This window comes from Heterocephalus glaber, unplaced genomic scaffold, assembly GCF_053883595.1.
Source record: "Heterocephalus glaber isolate CG9 unplaced genomic scaffold, H.glaber_assembly_v1.0 deba00001556, whole genome shotgun sequence".
Classification (NCBI taxonomy): Eukaryota; Metazoa; Chordata; class Mammalia; order Rodentia; family Bathyergidae; genus Heterocephalus; species Heterocephalus glaber.
In genome coordinates, this window is record NW_028258347.1 from 4,657,246 (window position 1) to 4,676,545 (window position 19,300).

Here is a 19,300-nt window from a genome sequence, read left to right on the forward strand (position 1 = left end):
TATCCAGTAATAAAAAGAATCTAACTTCTGAGACACACAATAATAATGAATGCATCTCAAAACCTTACTGATAAAAATAAGCCAGACACAAATATACACACTCCATCATACCACATGAAATTCTAGGACAAGTGAAGCTGACCTACAAGTACCGAAAGCAGATCAATCACTGGTTGTCAAGGACCAGGAGCAGGGGATGGCCACAACGGGACACAAGAAGCAGTCTATCTTAATTGGTAATAGTCACAAAGGTCTTATACATTCACTGAAATTTTAAAAACTAGCTAATAAAAATCCACAAAAGTCACTATTCTGACTACCAATATAAAGGATTAAATGTTTGAGATTTAGGAAATCTGAGCATTAAAGAATCTCAATGTGAGACCTATCAATTTTAAGATACACTACTGTTTTATGCTTCTGAAAGCAAAATAGTGAACTTAAGACACTTTATAATTTAAATGTGAAAATCTATGAAATAGACATCTTTTATACCAATTTTATAACCGCACATCAAAGCCAAAACTTCAGCCAAGATTCCTCTGCTTCCAGAAGTCACCCTTACCCCAACTTTTCTGGGGTGCAGTGTGGGGGTCTTGGTGTACTGCCCAGGCTGGTCTCCAGCCCCAGTGACCTTCCCACCTCAGCCTACAAAGCGCACTCGCTGTCCTGACACACAGAGCAGCAGTTTGAAATGTCACCAGTCCATATATATTAAATCCTGAGTCAGGAAACACAGCTACAAAAACATGACCACAAGTAGTTCTAGTATCTTAAAACCACTTTTATTTAAAATAGCTGCCGAAAGGGGACAATGGGTGATAATTTGGAGCCAGACCAAAGTTTCTATGGTGAGGGCAAGTTTTAACAAAATAACTCAGGGTTAACTTTCAGAACAAAAGTGTTAAAACATTCCTACCAACCTTCCACTAAACATCTCCCAATGCATTCTAAGAGCCACCAAGTCTCTTTATGAGAAAGGCAGATTCTAGGGCCACAGAGCTTTGATTTTTACACACTGGCCTACAACAGGTCACTGGGAGAGTCAAATTCTAAACTCAGATCACAGGTACAATGGCTCTTTCATAGCTTATGTTTCCCAAATCACAGATTTAGAAGAACAACCAACTATCAGAAAGGAACTTAGAAATGAAAAAAGCTACTGGAAGAAAATAAAATTGATTAAACTAGAACTACTAGCATTTTTTACCCAAGATTTTTATTTTTGCTATAAAAAGGCTCAAAATAAATCAAAAGAAAAATGTAAATAATATAACCAATTCTTCTGATCTTAGTTTTGTTAACCTCTGCCCACACGCCAAAAGGAAGAAATCAATTTCTACCTAATCCAAATGTTTTGTAGCACAAGATGGGACAAAAATTTAAAAATGAATTGCATGTAACTTCTAAGAAATATCCTATCCCAATATACTAACTGCTTTTAATGTAAACCATGTTAATTTTGTGTTCATATCAGAGTATTCAATTACCCAAAAGGCCATTTTCATTCCACTACCAGATATATTAACAGCATTGTGAAAGCTTAAAACTAACCTAATTCATAAAAGACAGAACAACCTAAATCTTCATAACTGAAAAAAGTAAACATAAAATCCCCAAGTGTTTAAGTATACACCTACTAATTGTGGCGATGTTCAAGTTAATTATAAAACCATCGTACTTAAGCATAACAACACTATGAAAACCAGAATGTGTTTCGGGCACTAGGATAAAAGCTTTCTGTAGGAGTCCGGCAAGTTTTTAATCCCACAGGTTCATGTGCACCACTCTGGCTCACCTCCACGTCATTACAGCTGGCTCTGCATGCCAACCTGCTTTCAAGGGTGGATATGCTAGAAGAGCTGGAATATCTGGGTTTCCAGCAGCTACCTTAAGTTTCCATGTCTTAGCAAAATGGCACATTCACTCAGTCACCAGCAACAATCAATTTACTGTGCTGGAACTCCAACATGACACCAAATCTTCATTCTCAAAATTCACTCCCAGCATTTACAAATGATATACATCACCAACTCTTTTCATGTACCTGTAATCATACCAGGCTTCTGATTTTACAATCCTGGTTTAAGCTGTTTACATCTTCAAAGTAATCAACTTTTGCTCTCCTAAATCCCTGGTAATATTCAAAGTAAAACCAATGGAATTTTTTGATAAGTCACTACAAGTTTACCATCACTGATCACCTTCAATGCACTTGCAAGCTAACCACAGCTAATCTATAAATGAAGGCTTCATTTATAAATGGAAAAGAAAAATAGTTTGTTTTAAATCATGCAACTGCAGTGCAGAAAAATTACCTGACTCACTAACACCAATCTCTTTCCTTCCCACAAAAAGAACATTTAATTTCCTAGAAAAACCAAAGATAACAACCATAGTGTTGTCTTGTGGCATGCAGAGCTAAAAGCAGGGGGAGAAGCCCGGCGTGGTGTGCACGCTTCTAATCTCAGCTCTCCAAGAGGGTGAAACAGAGAATCACAGGTTCAAGCCCATCCTAGGCAATCTGGAACTTAGCGAGACCCTGTTTCAAAAAAAACAAACAAGGGGGGGGAGGAGGTGGGAATGTAACTCAAAGCAAGCACCCCAGCTCAATGAAGACAAAACAAACAAACAAACAAACAAAGGAACCGACACTTTTCCAAGACTGGAAGACAAAAGGTCCCCGTGTTAAGAGGTCTTCTTCCACTTCTAGGATTAGCTAGAGAAATCAGAAACTTAGTTACTTGCTTACTAATCCAGAAGTGAGCGGCAATTACACTTTTGCAAGTGAAAGACTAAATAAAAGGACATTCTGAATATTCTAGAAGGCATTTATTAATTCAATTACCTAAACAGAAGCAAGTCTGTCAATTTAAAGGTCTGATTTTTAATTTGGCTTCACACAGCTTTCCTTACCCAACAAAAGCAATGAATCCAGGAATTTGACAGAGTAATGAAAACAGTAAATTACTTTATGGTAAATAGTTACTGTTCAAACTTATCCACACCCCACATGATGAAGCAACTGTTCACCCTTGCCATCTCATCCAGCATGCAATCAGAATAGACGGTAAATTTAAAAATGCACTGCAGTGAAAGACAGCCATTAACCCCTCAAAGCACCCCTAGGTCAGCCGGACTTAGCCCTCATTCTTCCACTCTCAGAAGCGGTTCTGAAGCCCCTTTAGCAGTGTCTTTAGGAAAGCGATTAAAGATACAGTGAGTGTTTCTGCTGATTCCTAGCCAATGGAAAGGCAGAGGAAAAGGGCTCCAGAAGTGCTTCAGAAAGGGCATGAAGGGCAGGGTCGGTGTGTCTGAAGCCAGGGGAGGGAGTGCTTTGAGGGATTAATGGCAGTTGTCTTTTTCAGTCACACCCTGCCACTGAGAACATAGGTAAATAGAAAAAGTTACTATTTAGATATAAAACCTTTTAAAACACCATTAAGATTTAGTTGTCTAGAGCAAATTTAACGAATATATACAACATACAGAATTAAAATGAATTACTGTGGACTTATTCAATGCAACTCATTAAGTAAGATGTATCACTCTGCTGTACAGTAATTATAATCTATTACATGATAGAATCCTGCTAATGCTAAAAAGCAACAAATCAGTGGTTTGTACTTTTGGATTTCAAGGGCAAGTTAAACTGCCCTCCAAATTCTGAGGCTCTAACAAAAGGTTTCCTATTGCTACTTGTTTTTTGTTGAGAAAGGTTTATTTCTTTCTTCTTTGCCAATACATTTTGAGAATTTGGTTGTCAGACTCAAATATATACACACTTTGAGGAATTCTACAAAAATAAAGAACACAGAAAAAAAAAAGGACTTACCAAGACTCTAAAAAAGTAAAGGTATTCTGCTGCTCCTGAGTAATTCCCACATTCATATTGGAATTTTGCATACCTGTAGAGTGTGTCTAAATATTCTTGTCTAAACTAAAACAACAAAAAATGTCATTTGTTAATTAAAATTCCATTCATTTATTTCTTCAAATGCTCTCTAAAGTTCAATTGTTTCAAGGGGCCCCTAAAATTGCCACCAAAAGTAAATACTATAATCAGAGAAATATTTGCTCTTTAAAATAGTACCAGGAATTAATCACTTTAATATTTTATTTTGACCTCAAAGAGTTATAAGCCATAATGATGCATACTTTATGCATTACAAACTTGAATTACAGCTGATGTATGAGTCCCTTACCTACTAAGCTTAACCACCAAGCATAAGCATATCAAGCATAAGCATCTTTCTAAGTTTTTGTGGTTCTAGATAAACAACATGTACAAGGGCTGGGGATTTAAATGAATGGTGGGAGGGTGGGAGGGGGTGGGAGGGGGGGAGAGGGGGGGAGGGGGGGGAGAGAGAGGGAGAGAGAGGGAGAGAGAGGGAGAGAGAGGGAGAGAGAGGGAGAGAGAGGGAGAGAGAGGGAGAGAGGGAGAGAGAGAGAGGGGAGAGAGGGAGAGAGGGAGAGGGAGAGAGAGAGGGAGAGAAAGGGAGAGAGGGAGGGGGAACATGTTTTCTGAAAACTGTTCCCAAAATTATATCACCTTTTAAAGGGAATAATGCAAAAAAAAAAAAAAAAGAAGAAACCACCAACAGGGCAAAGACAACTCACAATGGGTGAAAAAATTTTTACCAGCTGTTCTTCAGACAATGGTCTACTACCTAGAATACATAAAGAACTCAAAAATATTAGATCCCCCAAATTTAAAGACCAATCCAAAAATGGGCATCTGAAATGAATAGAGACTTCTCAGATGAAGTAGAAACAGCAAATACATATATGAAAAAATGTTCAACATCACTGGTCATTAGTGAGATGCAAATGAAAACAATGCTGAGATTCCACCTCACCCCAGAAAGAATGGCTGCTATCATGAAATCGACAAATAACAAAACAGGTGGGGGTGTGGGGAGTCCAGACTGGTACAACCACTGTGAAAATCAGTGTGGAGATTCCTCAAAACACTAAAACTAAAGGTTCCATTTGACCCAGATACCCCTCTTTTTGGTATCTTGCCAAAAGAATTAAAAGCATAACACCACAGCGATATACGTGCACCCACGTTTATGGCGGCAGTTTGTAATAGCTAAATCTTGAAAACAGCCCAAGTGCCCATCAACTGGAGACTGGAAAAAGATGATGCAGTTCCTTTCTAAAATGGAGTACTACTCAGCCATAGAGAAAGATGAACTAGAGTCATTTATAGCCAAATGGATGCTCCTTTTAAGTAAAATAAATAGGAAATACATGTGTAAATACTGAATTGTTTCTCTGGTGTGAGAAACAAAGTGTAAATGAGGCCTAGAATGTACAACAGATATTGTGAAATAGGAAGAAAATGCTCAAAGAGGAAGGGGAACTAGGGAAACGGGGTAGGGGAAAGGAAAAGAAAGAAAAAAATGAGAAAAGAAGGAATTACTGGAAACAAAGCTTCTGCAAGCAGGAAAGGGGGAAACGGCAGAAAGGAGTGGAGGGAAATAGGAAAAAACAAGAACCAAGATACATCACACACAGGTACACATTCCCTATGATGAATGTGATCATAACGTGCACCTAAACTGTACTAATAAACTCAATTAATTAAATAAATAAATACAGACAGACAAACAGACAACAAGCAAAGTGAAACCGGAAATCTAGAACTCCAAAGTAGTATACAAACAAATCCACCAAACGTTAGTATGGAAACCTACTGCGCACAGTGGTCAGCAATCCTTTCATCATAGTAATTACTAAATGATAAACAACACTTAAAAGGAGGTTAAAGAATTAATTATAAAGTGCCGCACTCTGAGTCAAAACAAGGTACAAGAGATGGAGACGGAAGGCAAGGTTGTCCCATCTCTTCAACTGTGGATTTGGGGACGTATGAAGACCTTCTAACGTCCAGGGATACCGCGCAAGGCTGCCCGAGTACTGATTCAACTGCTCTAAGTGTTTAAAATTCAAGTCAGCTCTGTTTGACATACTTGTGAATCCTTTAAGAAATGGTCTCCTGTTCCCTGTAATTCTATTATATATTTATATTGGAATAAGCAAAAATGTTGAGAATGTTTTACCTGAAGGTGATTATAAACACATCTTTGTCATACTTATTTTTAAAAACTAAAGTTTCAAACACATATCAAATGTTATTTATATTTAATAAATTAATCTGGAAATTATATTCTTCAAGTAAGCGATGAACTCTCCTGCAGAGCGCTGGTCTTTAATTAGCCTTATTAGAGGATGACTACTTTGAAACATTTTTAAATCACTGTAAAAAACCACATACCCCATGCTTATCTGCCAGGTAGTCAAACAGCATCCGACCATCCCTTAATAAGACAAAGTGAAAATTATTATATTTTATAGGCCACAGAAAACAAAGTATGCATTCTTTAGCTGTACCTGGAAATTATGTGTTCAGTTTCACATCTAAAGTAAAACCTTTAAGTTTTTTAGGCAATAAAATCAGAATATTCTATTTTCATAGTAAGGTTAGTAGTCTCTCTAGGTGGTAACCTATACAGAATGGAATGGTTATATTTCTGTTAGATAATATAGTCCTATGGGTGAGAAACTCAAATAAATGTACTACTGGGGCTGGGGATTTAGCTCAGTGGTTCTGCCGCCTGCCTCGCCAATCACAAGGGCCCGAATTCAATCTCTGGTACCTAAATAAATAAAATTAATTAAATTAAATAAATGTACTATGAAAACCAGCAGAAATTATTCCTGCATATAAATTTTACCTCCCTCCCTAATCTGTTAATATTTTTCCTAAGAACAGTGACTTACATAATATCTACGCCACATATCCTGTACAATTACCCTCACCAAACTGCCACACAAGCCAGTGTAACTCAAAGACAAGCTGATGACAAAGGCACCAGGAATGGAAGACAGATGGCTACAGTTGCCTTCCTCATAAGCAGATTCAAAAATTAAACACGTTCTTAGTCTGCTGCCAGGAAGGAGTGTGCTATAGCACATCTTTGGAAGCATAATTTTCCTTGAAAATTTAACGGCAAGGGGACACGCCCTCATTAAAATGTACAGGACACTTTAACGTGAAAGCGCACAAGAGGTCCTTACACCTGCTGTGGGTCTCAGTGAATCCCTGTCACATCCCTTACACCTCTCAGGTACGTAAGACTGTCTTCTGGGTGCTAAGGATTTCTGAGGCATATGTTCAATATAATTTTAAAAAGAACTAGGAAGAAGTTATTACTTTGAAAAGAGGCAGTTTATAAGTTTAATTAGATTATGAATTTGTAACACTTAATCCCTTGATTTAGCTCCAGCCTAGTGCCTATTAAGCTACAGAGCATTGTTTTCTGCTGTTAGGTGAATAGATCTTATGTTGATCTTAATCATACCCTGGGATCCCACTTTTTCCCAGTCTTTAATGACTACACTAAAAAGCACCCTCAATCTTCTGCTGGACTCTAACATCTGGTGTACTTCAGCTGTCCCTCAGTGAGCACTCATACCTACCATGAAGGTCTGCAATGACTCATTTTATCCTAAGGGTATAAAAAGTTCAGTATGATGGACACACATACATTCACAGAGCTGTGTCTAAGACATGCTGTACCAGAATATGTGTGTCTTTACACATTTCTGCATATGTACCTAGTATAAAATGGCATAGTGTAAATATGGCACAGTAATGGTGTAATATTGCTACCTTTTCAAAAATACAGTATCTTGTTAATACTTTCCCAAATCATAAATAAAAATTTGGAGCCAATTTCTACAATTCTAGTTTGAATACATCTTATAGAAATTGATATGTGCAACATGGCAAAATCTTTAGCAATTCCTCAAGTGAATATACCATAATGATAATGTTTAATTTGAGAGTTCATTTTAAAATATTAGACCCCAAAAGGCTCCAATTAGTCACAGGTATGAAGTGGCCGATGGCAAGATGTTTTCTTCAGAAACTCAGCAAGTTTGTTTCTAGCAAAGCCGATCTTGTCAGCCCACACAGCCCACGGGCTGGGGTGGAAGGCGAGGAGGTCCTCCGGTCAGGAACGGGGTGCTGCAGGGCCCTGTCCTCTCACACACTCCTCTGGCTGTGTCACTCACTACGGGGGAGTGAAGGGCAGGGCCCCGCGCACTGCAGGACCCCGTGGCTGCTACTTGTGAGGTGCTACGGCCCCTTTCCAGCTGTGACAACCAGAAACATAAGGAGGTATCGCTAAATGCCCCGGAAGGGGGAGCACGTAGAACTGCCACCAGAAAATCAAGTCTGACTAACGAGTAAAAAGGCTTTTTAAAAACGTTAACATTTTAGACAGGCAGGGCGGGGCGCCTGAAAACCCAGCTACCAGGGGCAGAGGCGGGATGTGGAAGATGGAGGCCAATCTGAGCAGCTTCAGGAGACCCTGTCCCCGCAACCAAAAGGGACTGGGGGCTCCCGCTTCTAAGGGCACTGCCCTGCAAAACAGAGGCAAACGGAAACAAACAGGTGAAGAAAGCAGCATCCAAGCCAGGGGCACTTACTTTGGAGGCTCCCTACAACTTGACTTGATGTTGGTACTAATCTAGGAAAGGGAATGTTTAGACTCTAAGTCAGGCGTGGTGGTGCACGCCTATGACTCCAGCACTCGGAAGCGGAGGCAGGAGGGCTGCTGTGAGTTGGAGGGCAGCCTGGGCTACACAATGAGACCGGGTCACAAAACAAAAAGAAAAACAGAGGCAGAGATTACCTGGTTGACTGCATTTGCCTCGTCGTTTCTGGATCTTCAAACATTTTCACAATTGGTTCTGTTTCTGCCTGAAGTTGTTTCAGTTGTGCAACAACTGTGGTTCTTTTTTCTCTCAAAGCTAATGAAAAATGCAGAAGAATGCTACGATGTTAGGGAATGTTAAATGTGTTACTGCTCACCATGACAATGTCTGGAAAAATTTCAATTTACTTAAACTACACATAAATTTATTGACCCCAGATACATTCACATGCCAGGGCCACCAACTGGCTAACTTTCCCAGAGGCACAATTCCTTTTTCCTAGCAATACAAAGGCACATAAAGGAACAAGGAGGCCCTGTCTACCCTTAAGGGAAATGGCGTACACACAGCCTCTGGGGGAGAGGTGAAGAGAGAGGGCAGAAAACAGTAGCCACTGATTTTTTCAATTAGGTAGAATGGGATTTAAATCCAGTCAATGATTGGTTTTTTGCTATAAATCCAGTCTCTAATCTCTTAAATCAAATTCTATAGTTCCTTTTATTACCTCACGACAAGTCTGAGAAAACTTGCACATAATAAGGTTTCACTGGGAATCTGAAGAAACAGTTTATTTGTGGGGGGTGCTCTGGCACATGCCTGTAGTCCCAGGAGGATCACTTCAGCTCTGGAGTTTGAGGCCAGCCCAGGTAACAGAACAAACCCCATCTCAAGAAAAAAAGTAATACGAAATGTTACTTCTTTCACTACAACTAAATTATACTCATATTTTAAGACCATATTTCTTAAACACAGAAGGGGATCTGTGATCAAATGTTGAGAAATACTGTATCAATTTAAACAAAGTAAATTATACTTCTCTAAGCAAAGGAAACAATCCTATCGTATTTCCTGAACTTATAGCACTATGGTTTTTGTTTGGTTTTGCTGAGACAGGATCTCACTACATAGTTCAGCCTGGCCTAGAACTCACTGTGTAGCCCAGGCTGGCCTTGAACACAAGGCAATCCTCCTGCTTCAGCCTTCCAAGTGCTGAGATTACAGCAGTGTGCCACCAGGCCTAGCTAGGACATTTCTTTGTTTTGGTATCAGGGATCAACTCAAGGACCTTGGTCTTTCGAGACAGGTGTGGTGGTGCCACTGAGCTACATCCCCAGCCCAGGACTACATTTTTTAAGGAGCAACCATTCCACAGAAACCTGTCCTCGGCATTGTCTAAGTTGACGTGTGCCCACGCTGGACAGTGAGTAAGCAGGGCGGTGTTGTCCCGGGGAGCCACTTGGAAACTAAAGGCTGTACTACAAGCACATGGAGGGGTCCACTTCCAAGGCTCAGTGAAAGAGCTGCAACATTCTCAGGGAGCTCCCAGGAAAAGCTCCGAACTCTAGGGCAACTCTGACGATACACCACACAAAAGGAACTGAAGGTCTGCCTCTTCCATGGGGAGAAAACAACACCCACGAGAACCTCAAAACCCTTACACTGTCTTCCACCCTAACAACCTTAGAACCACTCACCACTCCCAGGCTTTTTCCAGCTGAAGCTCCTCTGTAAACCACAAACTTCATGCACTCAGTTACAAGGCAAGCTTCAGGTGGAATGACAGGACTTACCATGCGGAATGTCGTCAGAATACAGGTTTTTGTACACATCCATCGCAAAGTCAACCATATTAGTATCACTAAGAAGATCCAACTTCCCTTGTAATAATTCTTTTTCATTATATATCTGGAAAAGAAAACCACTTTCTAAGGAATATATTTAAATTTCCCAAATAAACTGAATAATGGTAAGATTATTTCACCTAGAAGTATGCTTCATGAAACAATCTTTCTTAAGGTAGAAACTATTAATTCATCCTCCTGCAACATGAAAGACTGACAAAAGAGTAAGTGCCCAACCTACAGAGACATGAGAATATCTGCTTACCCAAAGACATGTACACAACGGCAATGACACCAGAAAGCCATTTCCACCAGGCTAGTCTTGAACTCAGGACCCTCCTACCTCAGCCTCTCAGGTGGCCAGGTGAGTCAGGTATGTTATTTTTGTTAAATCAAGCCAGATTTTATCCTTTCTAGACAGGGTTGTGCACACCCAAGAAAACCACACCATCTTCACTACAAAGCACACACAGCTATCTCCTCTCCACATCCAGGTAGTTAAGAAGCAGTTTCCTTCACACCCCAATATCGCCCTCCTAGCCCTCCTGACACCCACATGTTCACACATCAACAGTTGTGATCTTGTACAACTTCCCAGCCACCCCCTGGAAACGAAAACAACTCCCATCCTGTAATTTAACACTGTCACATCAGTTTTGCTTTGCAAAGAGTTCAAGAAGCATACTTCAATCAACAGTAGAGGGAGCAAACAGATGTACACACCAACTCACCTAAGCATCACACAAATATGCACTATGTTAAATAACATGTAAGGATTCTACAAAACACAATTTAGGAAGACAGGCACTTCAGCCAAAGAAAAGTTTCTGTACCGAGTATTTTGCCAAGCAAAGAAAAATCCAGAAAAATACCACTACATTTCACTGCCTGGGAGATGAGAAGATTAAAGTGTTCAAACAGTACAGCTAATCTGATCAAAACTGAGCCTTCTGGGCTGGGGATTTAGCCCAGTGTTCCGCTGCCTGCCTCACAAGCGCAAGGTCCTGAGTTTGATCCCTGGTACCAAAAACAAAACAAAACAAAACTGAGTCTTCCAAACTCAGACACAGGACTCTTATGGTACAAAACAGTGAAACAAGACAGATGATCCTGCTGAAGTGGCTTAAAGGTTGTAAGACACTTCTTCATTGTGAGGATAACCAGCCAGGTATGGTAAGTAGCACATGCCTGTGATCCTATTTTGGAGACAGAGACAAGAGGATCAAGGCCAGCCTGGGCAAGTTAGTGAGACCCCCGTCTCAAAAACAAACTAATAGGGCCTGGAGATTTAGCTCACCAAAAAAAAAAACTAGTAACAACAAAAAGCAACAAAATGGCCAATAGGCAAATGAAAAGGTTCTTGATTTCATTGATCATCTCACCTCATTTCTTTCGGTACCAGGGATCGAACTCTGGACTTCTGCTTGCGAGGCTGGCGGTGGAACCACGGAGCTAAACCCCTGGCCCCCTTCATTTCATTTGTCATAAAGACAATGCACACTGAAACTGCAAAAGACAAACCCCGAAACCTGTCAATATCAGCACTCCGCTGGTACAAGTGCCACCACTTTGGAAAACTGTTTGATCTCCTGAACACATACTCTGTGACTCAATTCTGCTCCTAGGTTCCCAAGAGTGTATATATTTAAAGTACATTTTAAGAATCTTCATAGCATCCCTACTTGTAATAGCCAAATCTATCGATGTTAGAATGGATAAATAAGTATGATAGGTTGATATTCAGCACTGAAAATCTTTACCTAATACCACCCTAAAAACTTGGAGGACTCAAATAGTAATGAGCGAAAGACATCAAACAAAACAGTAAACAGAGCCAGACATGGTGATGCACACCTGTAATCCCAGCATCTGGGAGGCCGAGGCAGAAGGACTGCCTCAACTTTGAGGCCAGCAACATAGTGAGTTCAAGGCCAGCGTGGGCTACATAGAGATCCTGTCTCAACAACCCCCAACCCCTGCAAAAAACCAGAACTATAAATACTAGTCAAAGCCTAATTCCATTTACACAGAAATCAAAAACAAACCAGGAGTGGTGGCACACACGTGTAATCCCAGCACTCTGGTAAAATGAAGAAGGACTTAGTGAGACCCTGTCTCAAAAAAAAACCTTTTTTGTAATAGAAAAAAAAGGACTGGGTGTAGCGTACTGCAAAGGTCCCGAGTTCACTCCCCAATAGACTGCCCTCTCCTCACTAAAAAAACAGGCAAATCAATCTGTCATCAGTACAAGCACTTTCTTCCTTGTGAGACGTGAGCAATGACTAACGTCAGAAAGAAGATTTAAACCGTTTGCAATGTTGACATATTGATCTACGTGGTATTCACACAAGTCGGTTCATTGTTCACTTTTTAAAAATTCACTGACCAGTATATTTACATTGGTTCACTTTCACAAGCATTACACCGATTAAAAAGTTGCTTCAAAAATCCAAAACCAATCTGCATGGTGACACACTCCTATCATCTCAGCACTCTGGAAGGCAGAGGCAGGAGGACTATAAACTGAAGCCCTGCTTAGGTGATATAGTGGTGAAGCAAGACCTTGTCTCAAAATTCTAAAAACTGAAAAATAAAGAGCGAGGCATGTAGCTCAGTGCAAAGGCTGTGGAATCACTCCCAAGCATCACGTTAAGAAAAACAAACAAGATTTGCTGTTAAACATCCACTTCTGGGCATGCCACTCCTGCCCAGCCCCCCACTAACAGCTAGCTTTTCATGGGCTAGGTCCTGTCTCCTCACTGTGCACTCCAGGATTTTGCTCCTCTGCTCACAGCCCTTACTGCCTTTCCTCAAAGCCACACCTGTTGGAGGAGACCTCTCAAGTCTGCCCCTCAGGCACTTCTGGAGAAGGGAAAGCACTTCAGATCTGAGTCAAGAAGCAAAAACTGCCGGGCATGGTGGTACAAGTATAATCCCAGCACTTGGGAGGCTGAGGCAGGAGGATCGCCATGAGTTTGAGGCCAGCCTGGGGTACACAGTGAGTTCAAGGCCTGTCTGAACTACACTGCGAAATCCTGTCTCAAAAACGAAACAAAATAGGGGCCAGGGATTTAGCTCAGTGGCACCACGCCTGTCCCTCAAGCCCAAGGTCCTGAGTTCAATCCCCAGTACCAAAAACCAAACCAAACAAAAACAAAAACCATCAAGTTACAGTTCTTAAAAATAAAAAGCAAAAACAGAATACTACACAACAACAAATCTCCAAAAAACAGTTCCAGGGCTGGGGATTTAGCTCAGTGGCACCGAGCCTGCCTTGCAAGTGCAAGGTCCTGAGTTCAATCCCCAGTACTACAAAAAAAAAAAATTAGTTTCCAAAAAATTTTAAATAGAAATATAAGGAGAGTAAAATTTAGAAGATATGTTTCATTTAACTGAAGTATAGAACCAACATTCCATAATAGCAAATGTGTATCTGTTGAAAGCTGCTCAGAGCTGCAGACCACATAGAAATATAAAACAGCACAGAGCAGCACAGGGCTGCTCTCTGGCTCCTGGGATCCAGTTTGCCACCAATGTGCTGGAAACAGCTCCTATTTCTTAACAGATTAAAATCACCTTTTGCTATCTCTTCCTGTTACCATCTTCCACATAGCCAACATCTGTATTAATGATTCTTTAAAACTCAAGCCTTCACATCCCCTTTTACACAAATTATAACGACTTCCACCCAGGACTTCCTAAGATCCAGCTTAAACTCAGCCCCCCCCCCCTTGGTACCAGGGATCGAACTTGGGACCTTGTGCTTGCAAGGCAGGCTGCGGAACCCTGAGCTACATCTGGGCCCACCCTTTCTTCCACCACTGGGAGACTCTTCCACACCGTCACACCTCCTGCCTGGCCCCAGTTTTAGATGAGTCTTTTTTGGTGTCACCTACCTTAGGTTGGTATTTTAGGTATTTCAAAGATTTTCTCTTCAGCACTATTACTGTTTCCTTCAATTCTCCTCCAACCACACACAATTCAGTCTCAATGTCTGGCTCTGGAAAAAAGTCACCTATTTTCTAGGTTCCAAGGACAACTAGAAAATGTTTCAAAATCTAAGCAATAACGTTACGGGATCACACCTGTGCTTTTCTCGGATCAATAATGCCTTTCATTAATCTCCTGCAAACATTTCCATGCTACTCTTCCGACCATCACCGCCAGAGCTACTGGAGGATTTCTGATCTCTGCTGGGCCCTCCACTTAGAGATCCCCACACTTGTCCTTGGTCAATCTTTTCTTCACTCTTCAAAACCCTCCCTCTTTCCCTTCTGGGCTGGAGTAGTTTCCCAACAGAAAGCACTTAGGAGTACTTACTCTGTCCTAGACGAGCTAAATGCTTCATAAGCACCATCTCTCGCATTTCTAACAACCCCACAAAACTGGTAATGATGTCTTACTCACGAGAAAGAACACAGTTAAGAGGAGAAGATGGGCAGGGCAGCGCACATCTTTAATCTCCCTCAGCACTTGGGAGGCTGAGGCAGGAGGATCACCAAGGGGTCCAGTCTAGCCTGGGCTACATAGCAAGATTCTGTCTAAAAAAAAAAGGGAAAAGAACCTGCTTCTTTGTGACAGGCAGGTTAATTGACAGAGCCAGAAGCCTAACCCACGTCTAAATTCAGAGCCCAGGGTCCTGACATGGCCCCATCTGTCCTTCCACTGCACATGAGCATAAAAAGCAGTGAGACATAAATATCTGTTCATTTTATTATTTATCAAACAGCCACTTAAAGCTTTTACACCAGACTCGACTTCATGTGCTGCGCACGCAGGAGACACAGAAAAGCAGTCCTGGAGCTTATATTCTCCAACATTGCAAAATGTATCAAATTCTCCCTCTTAATGCAATCAATACATGCATCCTGACTGCCAACTGTACCCGAACCATCTTCTTCAAGACTCAATGTGTCTTCTCAAAGTCCTTTCTGCCCACTGAAGTTAACAAAATCTTCTCACTTTTGACTGCACTTTGCCAATAAATTACTCGTCTGATTTGCACTAACTTTTTGCCTTGCATTGTAGACACTAAATTCTAAAGGACAGGTAGGAGAGATTTTAATGATGAGATGCCTGGGCTTCATCTTGTATTTTTCACATTTCCATGGCCCCGAATTTAGTAGTCACTAAATACTATGCCTTCCTCTCTGTAAAACCATCTTAACTTTCTCATTCGCTCATAGTTTTGGTCTCGCTATTTGAAAAGCTAATTTAGACTTACACATGCCTCCCTTTCTTTTGTCTGCCTTGAAAAATCAGAGCATAAAGAAAACAAAACCATGAAGCTCAGTTATTTCAGAAGTGTTTCTACATGTAGCTCGTAAAGGGTTTCAAACAGGTGAAAATATGTCCTTACAAGATAGTTTCATATGAGGTTCTTAGACATTTATCGAAAATAAACCTAAGTGTTCCCTAACATTAACAACTTTAGGAAAAGTTCATAATGATATAGGAGATAAGAAGTGGCAAAGCTGGCTGGGGAAACGAGAGGGACCTGCCAATTACAAGATCCCTCCAGGATCCTTATGTAGAGCTTCTCAGAGCTCCCACCAGATGTGTAGGCCATTAAAGAAGACGTCAGAACCGGAAGTGGGCTGTGGTGAGTTTCCACAATAGCCCAACCCCCCCAACCCTGCGTTTCTCAAACACTGCGTGTACTTTTATTTTTGCTTTTACCCTTTTTCTCTTTGATCGGCCCAAGTTTGCCCTGCAGAGCTGGTTTCTTCCATACCCACCCACCCCTCACTTTTCAAATAAATTTTCTAGCACCATTTTTGGGTTGCTGCATCCAATTTTTTGTTGGACGAAAGAAGGACACAGAATATTTTTGATTGGTGACCCACTTCTAAAGAAACCACTCAATACCAATACGGGCATGAGAATCCCCGTCCAATCAATGAGCCATAACTACCTGGGAACTCTGAGAAGTTATCAGAACTATCTCATGTTTATTTGTAGGAATTTTTTCATTTGCAGTTGGAGCACACAAATCTAGAATTCCTTAAAGAGGCTTACGGTGCGATCTGCTTCCAGAAATGGAATCATTTACTTTTTTGGACTAAACTGAAAGTCCTTCATCATACCTGTTGTACCTATTGTAGTTGAGATGTAACAACTTCCCAATACATCCAACGTGTAACTAAGCTTAGTATTTCTTTCAACCTATGTTTCCTTTCAGCCCAGTAAAACTTCTAGGGCTGAAACATGTTTTTAGATGAAGTTCCAGAGCTACATTCTTATCCAAAGTATTTCACAGAGCGAAAGGCACGTTGAGGCCCGATTCCAACTATTTGAAGCCTGCGCACTCCGACCTGCAGACTGAGGGGGGGTTGGTTCTGGTCTCCGTCCTCGCAGACACTACAGGTTGCGCTTCCAGGAAGTGATTACCTAGCTTAGCTCCGGAAATAACGCAAAGAATCCACAACTTGGTGGAAACGAGAACGCCAGGTCGTCGTGAGGGTTAAAAAGTCGCTTCAAAAGCCTGGGCCCCGAGCCCGAGCACAGGCCGCCGCCGCCCGCCGCCCGCCGCCCGCACCAACCTCCCGGCCCCGCAGCCCCGCGAGCCGCACTCCCGGGAGCGGGACCCCGCCCGCCGCCCGCCGCCCGCCGCCCGCCGCCCGCCGCCCGCGTCCCCCTGCCTCGCGCAGCCCAGGCCCGCACCCGCCCCGGCGCCTCGCGTCCCCCTGGCGGCCGACCCGCTCCCTCCCGGAGCCCCGGCCCCGCTCACCCCCTTCACAGAGAGAAACTCCAGCAGCGGGAAGACCAGGTGCCGGTCCAGGAAGTGCGCGATGCGCGTGGTCAGGTCGTACTCCGCCATCTTGCCGCGCAGCGGACTCTTCCCTGAAACTTTATTGGGAGCGCGACAGACGGGCAGCACGGCTAGCAAGCATGCGCACAAGCACTCTCGCCGCGCCGGCGGCGGGCGTCCCGCGAGAGCGCGCGGCGAACGGCGCACGCGCACAGGCACGCTCCGCGAAGCGTGGCTGCGGTCCTTGCGAGTGCGGCCGCGGGGCCGGCCGTGCGCTCGCCCGTCGAGGCAGCCCGCACGTTCACATCCGCAAGAGCCCAAGATCGGCTGCTCCGGGCCGCGGAGAAGGCCGCCGCGCCCGGAAACCCGCGGGAGGGGAAGAGGGGAAGAGGGTGCGCGAGGCCCGGTGCCCCGTGCAGAGCTGCGGCCCGGCCTGGGCGGCCTTGGACCAGGGTTAGAGGCCTCGAGACCGCACGTGAAGCCGAGCGGGTGCTGAGAAGGGCGACTCCGGTTGGGCAGGCGACAGCGTGCTGCGGAGACCACACGGGACTCGGGCGCACCGGGTGGGCTTGCAGGGAGGGAGCTCTCCCAGCCCCGAGCCCCCGCGCCGTCCTGGAGTCTTCACCCGAGTGGCCTCGCCCTCCGCATCGGTTTCCAGTCCACAGCGCTACCCGGGACCCACTGGTTGATAGCGCCGAACGACTGCCCCGACACGGACTCCTGCTCGGTTCCGACCCGGGTGTGCCCCGCATTTCAACACGAACGGAACCGAACCGACGTCGTGTGGCTCATCAGGACCACTCCACTGTCCAGCGCTCAAAGTCACCCCAGAACCTCGGGGTCGTCTTTAACTCTGTTCTGCAGCAACCCCCCCAAGGTCTTCGGTTCTAACCTTCCAGGCATGTCCAGGTCCAGTCAGTCCACACAGCCTACAGTTAATCCCTCCTCCAGACACCATCATCTCACTGTGATGTTTGAACTAGCCTTGTCTCTACCTTGCATCTCCCCTTTTCTTCCCGTGCTCTATTCACGGAGCAGCCAGAGTAACTTTGACAGTGAAGTTCTGCTTTAAACCAGCGGGTGTGGTGGTGCACACCTATATCCCAGCACTCTGGGAGGCTGAGGCAGAAAGATCCCAGCTTCATGCCCAGCCTGGGCAACTTCGTAATTTTGCTAGACCTTGTCTTTAAAAAAATATTAAATTTTGCTGAAAATCCTGTAAGCCTTATTGTCTATTCAAAGTATGTAAATGTGGTCATCCCCTAAAAATCCTTGGATCATCTAGACCCATTAGCTTTCTGCCCTGTCTCGCACATCTCCTTTTGATTGCTGGCCCCAGCCCTATGGTTTCCTTCAATCCCTTGGGTATGTCTGCCTTGCTGCTGTCCTGGCCTCTCTGGCTTGCAGTTCCCTCTACTGACAGTGTTCTCCACCCCATTGTCTGCAGGGGTGTTTGCTTAGCTCCTTTCTGTTTTGCTTAAATGTCATCTGCTCAGTGAGACCTTCCTTTGAGCAGTCTGAAAAGCTCAGCTTACCTGCTTGTAGGACTTCTCATCTCCCAGTCCTGCTTTTATTTTACCACATTTTACATTTGTTTTATTGTCTATTTGCTCTAACAGTCATAGTATCCCAAGACCAAGGATTTTGTCTTTTATTTTTAACTGCTTCTACAGTGCCTAAACCAATAGTGGCGAGCTATTTGTATCATCAAAAGCACTAAAATGTTCAGCATCACTGGCCTAAACAATACCTAGTACATGGTTGTCAATAAATATTTTTGAATGAATAGATGAGTGAAAGAAGGAAAACAGGCTTTATTTTGGTGAATAATATCTGAAAGTTTTTAGATAATCTGAACTTATTCTGGCCATTACATGCCAAATGGATGGTAAAGGAGTAGGAGCAAGATCAATTTGATGTTCTTGCAGGCCAGGTGAGGGCTTGTAATTTAGCCAAGCATTCAACACAGGTAGAAGAGGCAAAATTCAAGGTGCACTTTGGTGGTAGAACTTAACAGGATTTGTTCTTGTATTGAATGTGTTGGGTAAAGAGTAAAAGTTAAATAATTTCTAGACATACTCAGCAATAAAAAGTGACTATTTATACAAACACGATGTGGATGAATTGCCAGGGAAGTATTCTGAGGGGAAGAAAGCCAACTTCCAAAAGGTTATTTACTATATGAACGTTATGTAAG

At 42.9% G+C, this 19,300-nt stretch overlaps 1 protein-coding gene across 1 annotated transcript in view; it reads right to left on the reverse strand.

Moving 5' to 3' along the window:
- The window catches only part of Eif3e (eukaryotic translation initiation factor 3 subunit E), a 37,781-nt gene extending 20,497 nt beyond the window's left edge, over nt 1-17,284 (reverse strand). Inside the window, exons 1-5 of the mRNA XM_004850284.4 lie at nt 17,083-17,284; nt 10,302-10,416; nt 8,709-8,826; nt 6,284-6,326; nt 3,836-3,940 (exon numbers count right to left, since the gene is read on the reverse strand). Coding sequence (XP_004850341.1) covers nt 3,836-3,940; nt 6,284-6,326; nt 8,709-8,826; nt 10,302-10,416; nt 17,083-17,172 — 471 coding nt within the window. The 5' untranslated portion in view covers nt 17,173-17,284. The remainder of the gene's footprint in view (nt 1-3,835; nt 3,941-6,283; nt 6,327-8,708; nt 8,827-10,301; nt 10,417-17,082) is intronic.
- Between the last annotated feature and the right edge of the window lie 2,016 nt (nt 17,285-19,300).